Source organism: Mauremys mutica, chromosome 13 (assembly GCF_020497125.1).
Source record: "Mauremys mutica isolate MM-2020 ecotype Southern chromosome 13, ASM2049712v1, whole genome shotgun sequence".
Lineage (NCBI taxonomy): Eukaryota > Metazoa > Chordata > Testudines > Geoemydidae > Mauremys > Mauremys mutica.
Window position 1 is genome coordinate 47072285 of NC_059084.1, and position 13705 is coordinate 47085989.

The following is a 13705-nucleotide window of genomic DNA, read 5'->3' on the forward strand; positions in this document are numbered from 1 at the left end:
GGTAAATAAGCTTAAGGGTTATCTCATGCAGGTCCCCACATCTGTACCCTAAAGTTCAGAGTGGGGGTGACACCTTGACACATGCCTCCGTATCTGAGCAGTGGCTTTCCCTGCCCCAGAGATCTCCCCTTCCTGCCCCTCTGTCCCAGCCTGTATAGGCTGAGGGACGAGGCCCCAGCTCTCTGGGTTTGTAGCTAGGCCCCCTAACTCCCAAAGGGGCCAGTTCAGCGGGCACCTGCCATTTCATTCTCCATGCCCGGAGGCGCCCCCTACAGACACGACATGCCCCTCTGGAGGGCGTCAGGGGTCCCTGAAAGTCCGGGATGGAGGTTATGAATGAGATGGAGCCTGATTTGTTTATTTATTGTCACTCAGTGCACACAACAAAAGTCACACACACACACCACCCACAAAAATCCCAATGAAGAGCTAAATATGCAACATACAGCGTGAATAGACGCAACTCTGGCTATGGTCCTGCCCCAGGGTGGGGGGCTGGCTGGCACAGGGGGTGGGGAAGGGACGTGGGGCCTTTCCCCTCTAGGGGGCGCTGGCTCTGATCCAGCCCCAGAGCAGGGACTGTTGGGCTCAGGAGGGTGGGAAATGGGCGAGGGGTTGTTTCCTTGCTAGGGGGCTGGTTCCCTGCATGATACGAGTTGTCCGGTCTCAGCCATGCTCTGAGCAGGGCAGCGTCCCCAGTGGCTGAGGGCTGATTAGGCCACGTGGGGTGAGGTCCTGCCTCCTCCCCGGGGGATCTCCCAGGGGCACAGCACTAGCGGGGGGGCAGCTGTGGGAATCAGGGTGGTGTCGCCAATGGAGCCAGGAGTCCTGGCCTCTTGTGTCCGGGTGGATGAGGGCAGTGGCCCCTACACCACGCGCTGGATCACGTTCTTGTACTCAGGGCCATTCGCCTCCTTCAGCTGCACCATTGCAGAGAAAAGCCACTTCACCTGCAGGGGGCAGAGAGAGCAGGGGTGAGAGGGGTCAGCGCTGGGGGCAGCTGCTCTGTCTGTCTGTGTCATTCCTTCCTGCTTTTCTGTCTGTGTCTCATTCATTCAGTCTCTGTCTTATTCACCCATTATCCTTTCTCCTTCATTCTTCTCTTCTTTCTTTCCCCTCCACGCTGCCCTCTGTGACGTTATTGACATAAACTGTGACTGTAGGGATCATTGTTGCAACCACTGTTCTATAGTTGCAGCAGATATTGTACAAAGGTTGTGGAGTGAGGTGTCTATGACAAGGTTCTGCTTTGCTGGTTATGATGGTGCTGTCTGTACGTGTGTATCATTTTTGTAGTTGAAGTTATGAGTATTGGCTCTGTACTTGTATCTCAATGTGTTTTGATTCTAAGTAGACTCAGTGAAGTATTTGGTCAGTTTCTTGAGAAAGGACTATTCTCAGTAAGTGCCCAATCAAGAAACTGGAGTGTCTTAGGGAATTGCTTGTATGACTTATGGTTAGCCAGTGAGGTGAAACCAAAGTCCTTTCTGTTTTGCAGGTTTGGTGTGCTTAGAAGTGGAGAAATACCTGCCTTGGGCTGTAACTGCCCATCTCTAAGCAATTTCTCCTGAATTCATACTCTCAGAAGTGTCCCACCAAAGGCACCATCGTTACAAGAGGCAGCATCGTTACACCATCTACTGCACTAAACTCATTCATTCTTTCGTTCCTACGCGCGTTCTCTCTCTCTCACCTTGAACAGGGTCATGGTGGCGCTGTAGCACACGCTCAAGAGGAAGAGGGTGATGAAGACCGAGATGGTGGACCAGAGGCCGTCCAGCTCCTCGTCTCCGTCATCGCTGCAAAACTCACCTGACACGATCATCTCTGTTGGGGGGAGAGAAAGAGACATCAGCTCCGACTCAGCCACTGTGACAGAGAGAGCTCAGACTGTGCGTCCAACACCAACCCGCCCATCCCCTTCTCTACCCATCCTTCCGTCCCTCCATTCATCCATCTCTAGATGCATCCATCCATCCGCCCATCCCCACTCACCCCTCCATTCATCGATGACCACAAACCATCCATCCATCAATCCCTAGACACCTCCATCCATTAATCCATGCCTGCACCATGCATCTCTAGATACTTCTGTCCATCCATGACCACAAACTGCCAATCGATCCATCTTTCAATCCATCCCTAGACACCTCCATCCATCCATTCATCCATCCCTCCCTCCACCCATCCATCTTTAGATGCATCCATCCATCCATGACCACAAACCATCTATTCATCCATAAATCCATCCCTAGACACTTTCATCCATCCATCAATGCCTCTTCACTCCACATCATCCATGACCACAAATTGCCCACCGATCCATCAGTCCATCCTTAGACTCCTCCATCCATCCAACCATCCCTAGATGCACCCCTCCAGCCATCCATCTTTAGATACATCCATCCATCCATCCATCCATCCATCTCCACAAACCATCCATCTGTCCATGCCTCCATCATCCATATCTAGATACCTCCATCCATCCATGACCACAAACTCCCCTTTGATCCATCCATCCATCCATCCATCCATCCATCCCTAGATGCACCCCTCCATCCATCCACCCACCCCTGCCTGCTGTGATGAAATGAAGGATGCAGAGACTCCCAGCTCTCATCTCACTCATCCCTTGTGGCCGTGGCCCTACACCCTGGCACTGAAGCTTGGCCACCTGTTGAATTTCTCTGTGCCTTAGTTTCTCTGCCTGTGAAAGGTGGCTCAGGATCCCTCTGAGGTGTGCGACGTGCTGGGATGCTGCCATGGTGGGGGAGCTCCCTAAAGACCAGGATGGATGGATTTCACACGTGTGCCTCTATGACCCTGCTCCCAATGTAACAAAACCCCCAGGAGTCACTTCAGATGGAACGCAGCCACCTCTGGGCCTGTTTATCCCGGGCTCTCTTGCCCAGGTGCAGCCTGTAGTTGCCTCGGCTGAGGGAGGTGGGGATTTGAACCCTGTCACTTTTATGAACAGAGCCACAAGTATTTTAAGGATGGGATCTCAGGTCTCTCTGACATGACAGATGCTGCTCCCTGAGCATGGCGCCCCCTACTGAGCCCCCTGCCCTAGGGATGTCTGGAGAACAGGTGCATGGATCTGTGTGGGTGCATGTTTGTCTCTCTGTGTTGTGTGTCTCTCTGTGGGTACAAACACGACAGCCCAGGTGGGAGGGTCCCTGGGTCATGCCATGTTACAGGTGTGTCCATCTGCCCTGGACTGAGCTCTCTCTCAGCCACCCCCCCACTCTCTTACTCTGTGTGCTCCTGCACTGCCCCAGGATAACAGCCCTAACACTGCCGCTGCAGGCTACCCTCCCTTTCATGCCAGGTGTGAGCTCTGTGCTCGCACTGGTGGGTTTGATTCCTGCACTCACCCATCCAGCTTTGGGGCTGATACACTCATGGGGGGCGGGGGGAAGGTGTGTGAGTGAGGGACTGGGTAGGAGACAGAGCTCATGTGCGGGGGCATAGGGGCATCTGCATCATCCATCCCACCCCACTGCCTGGACGCCCTATGTCACCAGAGCTAGTGAGACTTTAGGTGAGTCCCTGCTTAGTGTCTGCTCCAGATAACAGCCCTACTACTGCTGCTGCTTTGTGGGGGCTGAGCCCAGGAGCTGATCCCTGGTTTGGGGTGTTTGCTGTATGTTGTCCTATCTCCCCCTCCACAGCTGCCGCTGCAGGTAAGGAGTGGAGGGAGACCCCTTAGCCTCCTAGCCAGCAGAGGAGTGTGTGTGGGGGGTCAGGATATCCGTACCCCCACTGACTCTGGCTAGAAAATCCACATGGGGCATCTGCTCCTCTCTGGGGTGGAAGCGGGTGTACAGTAAATGCTGGTCATGATAAGGTGTCCCCGTGGGTACGCATGGGTTATAGCCTAGAGAGGATCCCGCCTCAATGAGATGACAGGGATGGCTTGGCCATCCACCGATCCACCGATCCACCCAGCCATCCCACGCTCCATCCATCCTTATCTCTAACCGTCCTCCTTATCTTCCATTCATCCATATAGATCTATACCCATCCATTCTCCTGCCTCCCCATCCATCCATCTCCAGCATCATCCCTAATCATTCATCCATTCATCCTCACCCATATCTTCCATCCACACATGCAACCCCATCCACTTATCTATCATCCCTTTATATATTATCCATCCCCAAACATCCATCACCATCTCTCCCCATTAACACACTCAGTCGTCCATCCATCCATTGCCATATTCACCCATCCACTCATCCTTATCTATCTATCTATCTATCTATCTATCTATCTATCTATCTATCTATCTATCTATCTATCTATCTATCTATCTATCACTGACCATCTGTAACAGACAATCCATCTGTCCATCCATCTCCATCGGTACAGTTCCACTACCATATGCATCCACTCACCCATTCATTTATACATCCATCCACCCCCACCTCTAGCCATCCATCTATCGCAGTCCATCTATGGCCACCCATTTATCCATCCCTTCATCCTTCAGAATGGGTACCCCTCCAACCTTCACCATAGATTTATCCATCCATCCATCCCCATCCACTTATCCATTGGCACCGCACCTGCGAACCATCCAACCATCCTTCCCTCAGTGCAGCGCAGTCTAGTGGGACTGGGTGGGACTCTCAGAACACCTGGGTTCTGTTTCTAGCCTGGTAATGGACGTGACCTTGGGCAGGCCCCTTCCCCTCTTGGTGTCTCTGTTTCTTCTCCCTCTTTCTCTATCTAGGTGTGAGCCCTTTGACACAGGGACTGTCTCCCACGGTGTCTGTGCCACACCCAGCCCAACAGGGCCCTATCTGAGTTGGGGGAGGCGGTGCAATTTAATCCAAATAATAATCTCTCTCTCTCTCTCTCTCTCTCTCTGTGATATCTGTTGGTCTATGAGTCCTTCCCTCTGAAGTATGTATGTATCCATCTAACCATCTCTCTGAACATCTGGCCTTCCAACAGAGCTGGGCGTGGATATGGGCTCTGCAGTATGTATGTGTGTAACTGTCCATCTACCCCCCACTCCATCACTGCTTCCATGGTGTGTTGTACCGATGTATCTACCCATCCTTCCTTCCATGCCTTCAACCCATCCTTCCTTCCAGGGCATCAACCCATGTATCTCCCCATCCATCCATGGTATATATATATCCACCCATACAGAATATGGAAATTGGCATCCCCAGCCTTATAGCATCTCAGTTTCTCCCAGCCTGCAACCTGGGACCTCGTCCACCTTGGGCGACCTGCAGATTTCACCCAGTCACACCACAAGAAGGAGACCTGGGTGTGAGCTCAGACTAGTTCCATTTATTCACTTGTTGTCACTGAGAGCACAGAGATTATTTACAGGAAGCTGTACTGGACAGTTCTAGCAGTGGGGCTGGGAGGAGCCTTCTTCATTTACCAGAGACTTTGCTGACGCTGCGTTGGGTGAACTTCATCGAGAGGGCTTCATGGATGACCGTGCAGGTGTAGATATCCCCAGTGTTCCAGCTGTCCTTGCTGACTTTCAGCTTGCTGTAGAGGAAGAAGTTTGAGTCGCCGGCTCTGTCCTTGATGGGCTGGGTGGTGATATATTCCAAGCTCTCATTGGGTTTGTGGTTCTTCATCCACTGCACCGAGATGTCCTCGGGGAAGAAGCCCTGCACCAGGCAGGTGAGGCTGACGGAGTCTTCGGAGCTGCTCAGCTCGTCGTTGTGAGGGTGCAGGAGGTAGATGCCAGGGGCAGAGCGCCTGCCTACGGTGGGTGGGGACGGAGGACACAGGGGATCCAAGCACATCACTCAGCTGGGGCCATGCAGGAAGAATGATGGGGCATGTGTGTGTGTGGCGGGGGTGGGTAGGAAGATCTCCCCTCTCCTCCAGGATGGAGGGGTTGGGGACTGGGAGCTGGTAGTCCTGGAGCACAGGATGGGGGATAGGATGGTCTCCATCTCACATGGGGACGCAAAGGGACCCAGGGCCGGGATCCCAGGTTGTTGGTTCTTCCCCTTAAGGAGCATCCCTCCCCGCTGGGGGCTGGAATAGGGGAGTCACTCCCCTTAGGGAGCCTGCTCTCCTCCTACCTGGCTTCTTGGAGATCGATTTGATGAAGGGTGAGGGCAGCTCTGAGTGCTCCACTTTGCAGGTGAAGGTCTCTCCAGCCTCCCAGTCGCGGGTGAAGATGGGCATGGAGCTGGAGGCGGTGAAGGTGCTGTTGAGCTGCTCAGTGAGGTTCAGGGGTTCAGGGACAATGGACCCCGACTTCTCCCGGGACCAGACCACCTGGAGGCCGGAGTCGCTAGGCAGGTTGACCACCAGGCAGATGAGCATGGGGCTCTTGTCCACATACAGGGCGGCAGGAGACGGGGGCACCAGGAAGACTTGGATGTCGCTGGGAGACGTTGTTTCTTCTGGGGACAGGAGAACCCAGGTCAGGCGCTAGGCCTGGTCTCCCCTGCCAAGCCCATCCCACACTCCTCACTCCCCTCGAGCCCAGCCTGGTGTCCCCCTCCCCACAGGCGGATTTACAGTAAATCACAGGGAGCCCTGGCACGGGGAACCCCAACGACAGGGGGCCCCATGGCCGGGCAGCTGTGGGGGCAGAAGCTTGGTCTTGCCCAGTGGCAGATTTAGAGTGAGTGGGGCCCTGTGCTCAGCTTCGTTTTTGGTGCCCCTCGTTGGGACCCAGCCGAGAAAAAGAACCTTCTCTCTTATCTCCCCCCGCCCCCGGTTTTCATCCTTGTTTTCTTCATCATCCTCCTGTCAGTAACAGCAAGTAAATGGAAATAAAGTGAGGGACCTTGATTGTTTTTGTAGTCAAACTCATTTTTCCACCAACCACTTGAAAATTGCTGGGCGTGGGGTGGTGGAGGTGCAAGAGCTCCCGTTTGGTGCTCAGGGGAGGGGTGGGGATTCGGGAGGGTGCTGGAATCAGGGCAGGGGGTGCAGGGTCTGGGAGGGAGGGTGCAGGAGTCAGGGCTGGGGGTTGGGGTGCAGGGCCTGGCCAGGAGCTAGGATGAGGGAGGGGGCTCAGGGTTGGGGCAGGAGGTTGGGGTGTGGAGCACATACCTGGGGCGGCTCCATTTGGTGCGAGGGGTGCAGGTGGGAATGTGGGGTGTGTGTGCAGAAACTCCCGTTTGGTGATCAGGGGGATCTGGAAGGGGTGCAGGAGTCAGGGCAGGGGGCTGGGGGCGTGGGGGGGTGCAGGAGTCAGGGCAGGGGGCTGGGAGCACCCCCACAATCCCAGCCCACATCCCCAGCCCCCTGCCCCGAGTGGCTCAAGACAGGGGATTGGGGGGGGGTATGTGTAGGGGAGTGGCTGGGCCCCGCTTTGCTCCGCCTCTTCCCCTGAGTGCGCTGCAGCCCCGCCCCTCCCCCTCCCTCCAGGAGTGGGGCAAACAGCTGTTTGGCAGTGAGGGGAGCACTGGGAGGGGCGGGAAAGCACCGTGCTTGGGGGAGGAGGCAGGGAAGAGGTGGGGGAGGGGGAGCTTGGCTGCCGGTGGGGGCAGAGCCTGCAGCCAGCAGGACCAGACGTGGATTTACAGTAAAACCCAGGGGGCCCCAGGGCCGGGCAGCTGTGGGGGCAGCAACTTGGTCCCCGCACTCCCCCTACGCAGACCCCCCCCCAACCCCCTGCCGTGAGCCGCTCAGGGTAGGGGGTAGGGGGGTAGGGCAGGGGGCTGGGAGCATCCCCATGACCCCAGCTCCCTGCCCTGACTCCTGCACCCCCCCAGATCCTCCCACCCTGAGCACCAAATGGGAGCTCCTTCACCCTCCCCCCAATTCCCACCTGCCCCCCTCGCACCAAATGGTACGCGCTCCACAGCCCAACCTCCTGCCCCGACCCTGAGCCCCCTCCCTCATCCTAGCTCCTGGCCAGACCCTGCAGCCCAACCCCAGCCTGCTACTGCACCCTAACTGCCTCCCAGACCCTGCACCCCCTGCCCTGAGCCCCCTCCTGCACGCTAAGTCCTGGCCAGACCCTGCGGCCCAATGCTTTTTTACATTGTTTTTATAAAGGGCTCTTATCGAAAGCGCTTCACAGTAGTTGGCTAATGGCACAAAGAGGATTTGGAAAGACCGTTAAGTGTCCGCCGAGACCCCCAGCGATTTTCAAGTGGTCTGTGGAAAAATGAGTTCGACTACAAAACCAATCAAGGAACCTCACTTTATTTCCATTTACTTGCTAATACTGACAGGAGGAGGATGGAGAAAAGAAGAATGAAAAATGGGGGCGGGGGCAGATAACAGAGAATGTTCTTTTTCTTGGCTGGGTCCCAAGGGGGACCCCAAAACTGAAGCTGATCACAGGGCCCCAGTAACTCTGAATCCGCCACTGCCCCTCCTCTTCGTCGGCAGCCTAGCCCTGGGGACATTAACCTTGGCACTTGTGGGCGTGGGCCTGCGTTGTGGTTTTGGTGCCCGGGTGGTACACCTGGCAAGTGTACGTCTTGCCCGCCAGCCACTCGCCCTGGGGGACACTGAGATTGCTGCGGGTGCTGAAGGTGCGGCCATCAGCGTCCTTCGTGGGCGGCTCAGTGTTACCAGCTCGTCTCTCGCCATTCACCAGCCAGTCCACGTCCACACGCTCGGGGTAGAAGCCGGAGATTAAGCAAACCAGCTCAACCTCTGACTGGCTGTTGCAGTTGTAGAAGACTTCCACCTGGGGTTTAATGGGGATGGGCTCTGGGAGAAGGCGTAGCAGGGGTTAGTTTTTGTACAGACCCCTGTTGAGCCCTCACCCCCCGCAGTGCGGTGACCCTTAGTGAGCCCCCCACTCCCTGCATCCCAGTGCCCCCTGCTGAGCCACCCCCGCTCCCTGCAGCCCAGCGCCCCCTGCTGAGCCCCCCGCTCCCTGCAGCCTGGCGCCCCCTGCTGAGCCCCCCCGCTCCCTGCAGCCCAGTGCCCCTGCTGAGCCCCCCCCCCCTGCTCCCTGCAGCCCAGCACCCAGTTTGCAGCCCTCTGCCCCTTTCCCTGCATTGCAGCCCCATCGCTTCTCTTGGCGTGGTGTCTCGCTCTTTTCATCCCTCCACCCTTCGGTGCCTCCACACCCAAGACTATCTACCTGTCCCCATTCACTCCCATCTCTCTGAGGTGTCTCTCTCCCTCCACCCACCCACCCCAGCGACTCCATCAGCTCACAGCACTAGCCGGCTCCCAGCCTCTCTCCCTGCAGCAGTCACCAGAGCAGGGACCTGAGAGATCCCCAACCCCTCCCTCCCCCCCGGGCCGCGCCGCGCCGTCCCTACTTGGGATTTCCTTGGAGATGCTGGAGCTGGTGGGCTGGTGCTGTACGGTGCATCCATAGGTGTTAGACTCCCAGCTGCTGGCCGGGACGGTGACCTGGCTGCTGAGCGAGTAGAGGCCGCTGGAAGGTTGCAGCACGGAGGGATAGGTCCTCACGCCCGAGGAGCCGATGTTGGGGCTCCATGTCACGGTGACCGGCTCAGGGAAGTAGCCTTTGGCCAGGCAGCCGAAGGTGACCTGGGGGGTGGTGACTTCGCTGGTGCAGGAGGTCAGGGGGAAGACAGACGGGGCCGTGGCACTAACTGCAAAGGGAGAGAGAGCGAGGCCATGAGACACAGCCCCACTGAGCCCTGCCCCGCTCCGTGCAGCACAGGCCCTAGCGGGGCACTGGGGCAGCACTCAATGCCGGGGGAGAGCGTCCCCTAGCGAGCCCCACTCTGCTCCATTCACACAGCACAGTTTGGGGTGAGACTGTTGAAAGTTGCAAGGTCTTACTAATGTCTGTGTGTAAGTGGGCGCCTGAGATAGGCTGCCCCCCGTCTTCCAGGTTGTGTCACAGACTGAGCAGGATCAGGGCCCGGAGTTCACTTGGAGCTAAAGAGACCCAGTGTGTGATCGGGGGCCCATTACACCGGGTGCTGCAGAGAGACACAATGACAGAAAGTCCCTACCCCACAGAACTTACAGGCCAAATAGGCAAGATAAAGGAAGTGTCAGAGGGGAAATTGAGGCATCAAGTGAGGAAGGGACCTGGTCACAGCAGGTCAGTGGCACAGCCAGGTAGAGAACCCAGGAATCTTGTGTCCCACCCTCTGCTCTGTGGACTAGATGATGCATTGTGCTGTGCTGCTGGTCAGCAGTAACAGGGGTTGATTTCACAGAGTGGAGGGTTGTTCCCAATAATTTGCACGGGGTTTCTCCTGAGGGAATTAGGTTCCAAAGTGGCAGAGAAATTCCCCTTGGAGAAATCACAGCATCTGCAGCTGGAAAACAACCCACGTTTTTGACCAAGGAACTGAAATTGGGGGACACTTCTGCGCTCTTTGAAGATGTGTCGTACCACTAACGTTTGGGTTTTCAGGTCTCCAGCTGAAGACGTGCAGAAGTTATTCTAGCAATTGTAGCTTGGGTACGAATATTAAATATTATATTCTCATTAGTCTCCCAGGTTCATTGCTAACATCCTCAGCCCCTAGTGGCCAGTTAGCAATTCTGTATCTCAAACACACGTCGTTAGAGTCCTGAGAACTCACTTGAGACACTGGTAGGAGGGACTGGGACTGTCCAATTGAACCCAGGACATACGGGCCCTTTGGGTTAGAGTTCGGGTTATAATTATACACGGGGAGGAGGATGAAGGGATCGCGGTTAGGGTTAGGTGCTGGGGTTAAGGGCTATAGGTAGCTGGGGTAGAATTAAGGGCGATGGTTTAATGGTTTGGGTCAAATACCCTTCCACCCTCAAGTTCAATATTTGACATGTTGTGATTGGATTTCTAGCCAATTTTTCAGCCATTCAACCTTCAGATACCAAGCGGTTCTGCTGCCATTTCCCAGAGGGAGTTAGTGAGACTCTTGGGTCCTATCCCCAAATGGTCAGTTTGCCACGATGACTTATATTTCTGAGGCTGGGATGCTTGATACCAGACTGGAGACACAGAAACCCTAGTGCTCAGAGGGTCAAGCTGGGGAGGTTCGGGTTAGAGCTGGGGTTATGGTTAGGGGTATAATTGGTTGTTAGTACTTGTATCACAGTGGTCTAGAAAACCCAATTTAGGACCAGGACCCATCGCACCGGGAGCTTTACAGAGAAATAACAATGAGGACTCTACTGATCCCAGCACCATTGCAGCCTGAGCAATCTAAAGTCAGGGTTCGGGGGATAAGGTTGGGACGTTAGGGTTAGGGGTTAGGGGTTGGGTTTGAAGAGGGGGTCAGAGTTGGGGGGTCAGAGTTAGGGAGCAGGGGTTAGAGAGCTGGGGTTAGGGATGAGGCTAGGACTCTAGGGAAAGGGGGAGGATTAGGGTGCTGGGGTTAAGGAATGGGTGCATCTGTCGGGGGTTAGGATGCTGGGGTTAGGGTCATGGTTAGGGAGCTAGGACAGAGTTGGGGGTCTAAGCAGTTGGGTTTAAGGTTTGGTTTAGGGTCATAGTTCTGGGGTTAGGGTAAAAAACCTTCCCTCCCCCAAACTCAGTAGTCGACTGGTTATCACCACCCCTAGCTCACGACCTTCCTAGCCAGGTTCCCACTCAGGAAACCATTCGGATTCTAACCAATTGGGATGAAGATTTTCTGGACACTTTCCCAAACTCTGCGGGAGAAATCTCCCAAGAAGTCCAGCTGCCTCACTTTCTAGGTGTCCAGAGCTGAGACGCCTTGGGGAGCACTTACCGGGGTCTGCATCTCCAGTGGGCTTTAGCCGGAGACGTCAGAGCTCGTTCCCCCGGAAAGGAAGCCCAACGCGGCTCCAGCTGAGTGCGCTGCAAAAACGGAGCCAGCTCAACGCAAAGGCCAAGTTGGGAAGGTGACCCCTGAGCTGTCGCCTCTGAGCTGCCATTTACGTCCAGCCCCAGGCAGCCGAGCTCACATCTAGCTGTGCTGGGAATCCCCCCACCCGGCTCTCAGCATGGAGCATGAGCGCAGAGCTGCTGGAGGGAGGCAGGGCCGGCTCAGGGAGACGCGTTCCTGCACTCGCTGAGGTCAGGGGGTTCCCTCTGACAAGGGACATGCCAAATGGGAAATTTGTCCCTCAGTTTAGAAAGTTTTTGGCTGGAGACAATTAAATCCCCTTGGAAACAATTCAGCTGCTCCCCCAACCTCTAATTGCAGCCCCCCAACCCTGAGCGCCCCACGTCTGCTAATGGCCCTCAACCCTGAGCTCCAGCCTCCTGCTAGCCCAGCCCTGGCTTCCCTCCAGCTCTGCAGGGGCCCCTCACTCCCAACCTGCAGCCCCTGTTAGCCCAGCCATGGGCTGCCCCCCGCTCTGCTGATGCTTCTCGCTCCTGACCCAAAACCCCCTGCTACGCCAGGACTGGGCTCCCCCTACATCTCTGCTGGTTCCCACTCACTTACAACCTTCAGAACCTGCCCCCCCTGCTCTGCCAGTGCCCCTCACTCCCGACCTGCAGCCCCTGCTAGCCCAGCCCTGGCCTCCTCCCAACCAGGGCAGGCTCCAGGCACCAGCCCAGCAAACAAGTGCTTGGGGTGGCCAGCGGAGAGGGGCAGCACATCGAGCTCTTTGGCGGCAATTTGGCGGCGGGTCCCTCACTCCCTGTCGGAGGGAAGGACCTGCCGCCAAATTGCCGCCGAAGACTGAACAGTGACGGTGGAGCTGATCGCGACTGCGGTTTTTTTTTGTGCTGCTTGGGGTGGCAAAATCCATGGAGCTGGCCCTGCTCCCAACTCTTACAGTGCCCCTCACTCCCAACCCACAGCCCCTGCTAGCCCAGCCCTGCCCGCCCCATCCTGCCGGTGCCCCTCACTCCCAACCTGTTGCCCCTCATAGCTCAGCCCTGGGCTCCCCCTGAGCATTGCTGGTGCCCCTCACTCCCCACCTGCAGCCCCTGCAATCCAAGGCCTGGGGTCCCCCCTAGCTCTGCCAGTGCCCCTCACTCAACACCTGCAGCCCCTGCTAGCCCAGCCCTGGGCTCACTCCCTACCAGGGGCGGCTCTAGCCATTTCGCCGCCCCAAGCACGGCGTCATGTCGCGGGGGGCGCTCTGCCGGTCGCCGGTGCCACGGCTCCGGTGGACCTCCCGCAGAGGTGCCTGCGGACGGTGCACTGGTCCCGCGGCTCCGGCAACCAGCACAGCGCCCCCCGTGGTGTGCCGCCCCAAGCACACGCTGGGCGTGCTGTGGCCTGGAGCCGCCCCTGCTCCCTACAGTTCTTTCAAAGCTCTTATCCCAGCTAATAGCCGGAGTGTGAGATAAGCACCTCTGTCCCCCCGTCTCTGCCTGGGGGGTGCACAGCCTGGCCTGTTACCCGTCCTGGCCTGGGCAGCATGTCCAGCCTGTGCAGGGGAGCCGTGAGCTGCACCCTGCCCGGGTACTGGGTCCACACAGGGGACGTACCCCACTGGCCTTCATAGGTCAGAACAGAGCACAACACTCCTGGCTCCCAGGCCCCCTGCTCTAACCTACTCCCCTTCCAGAGCCTGGGAAAGAACCCAGGAGTCCTGGCTCCCAGCCCCCCACTCTAATGGCTAGATCCACTCCCATCCCAGAGCTGGGGAGGGAACCCAGGAGTCCTGCTCCCAGCCCCCCACTCTAACGACTAGACCCCACTCCCCGCCCAGATCTTGGGAAAGAACCCAGGAGTCCTGGCTCCCAGCCCCCCGCTCTAACGGCTGGACCCCACTCCCATCCCAGAGCTGGGGAGGGAACCCAGGCGTCTTGCTCCCCTCTCTAGCACACGCTTCACCCATTTATCTCTGATGGGGTTAAAACACCCTCTGCACCCCTGTGACAAGCCAATAG

General features: G+C 56.9%; 2 gene segments (V, D, J or C); both read right to left on the minus strand.

Moving 5' to 3' along the window:
* Nucleotides 1–581: 581 nt before the first annotated feature.
* LOC123347474 lies at nucleotides 582–6566 on the minus strand. The segment is given in 5 exon segments: nucleotides 582–950; nucleotides 1694–1827; nucleotides 5408–5740; nucleotides 6069–6395; nucleotides 6539–6566. Coding segments are annotated over 5 exon segments (906 nt in total).
* A 1654-nt stretch (nucleotides 6567–8220) lies between these two features.
* On the minus strand, nucleotides 8221–11020 carry LOC123347475. The segment is given in 3 exon segments: nucleotides 8221–8670; nucleotides 9234–9629; nucleotides 10975–11020. Coding segments are annotated over 3 exon segments (753 nt in total).
* Nucleotides 11021–13705: the final 2685 nt, after the last annotated feature.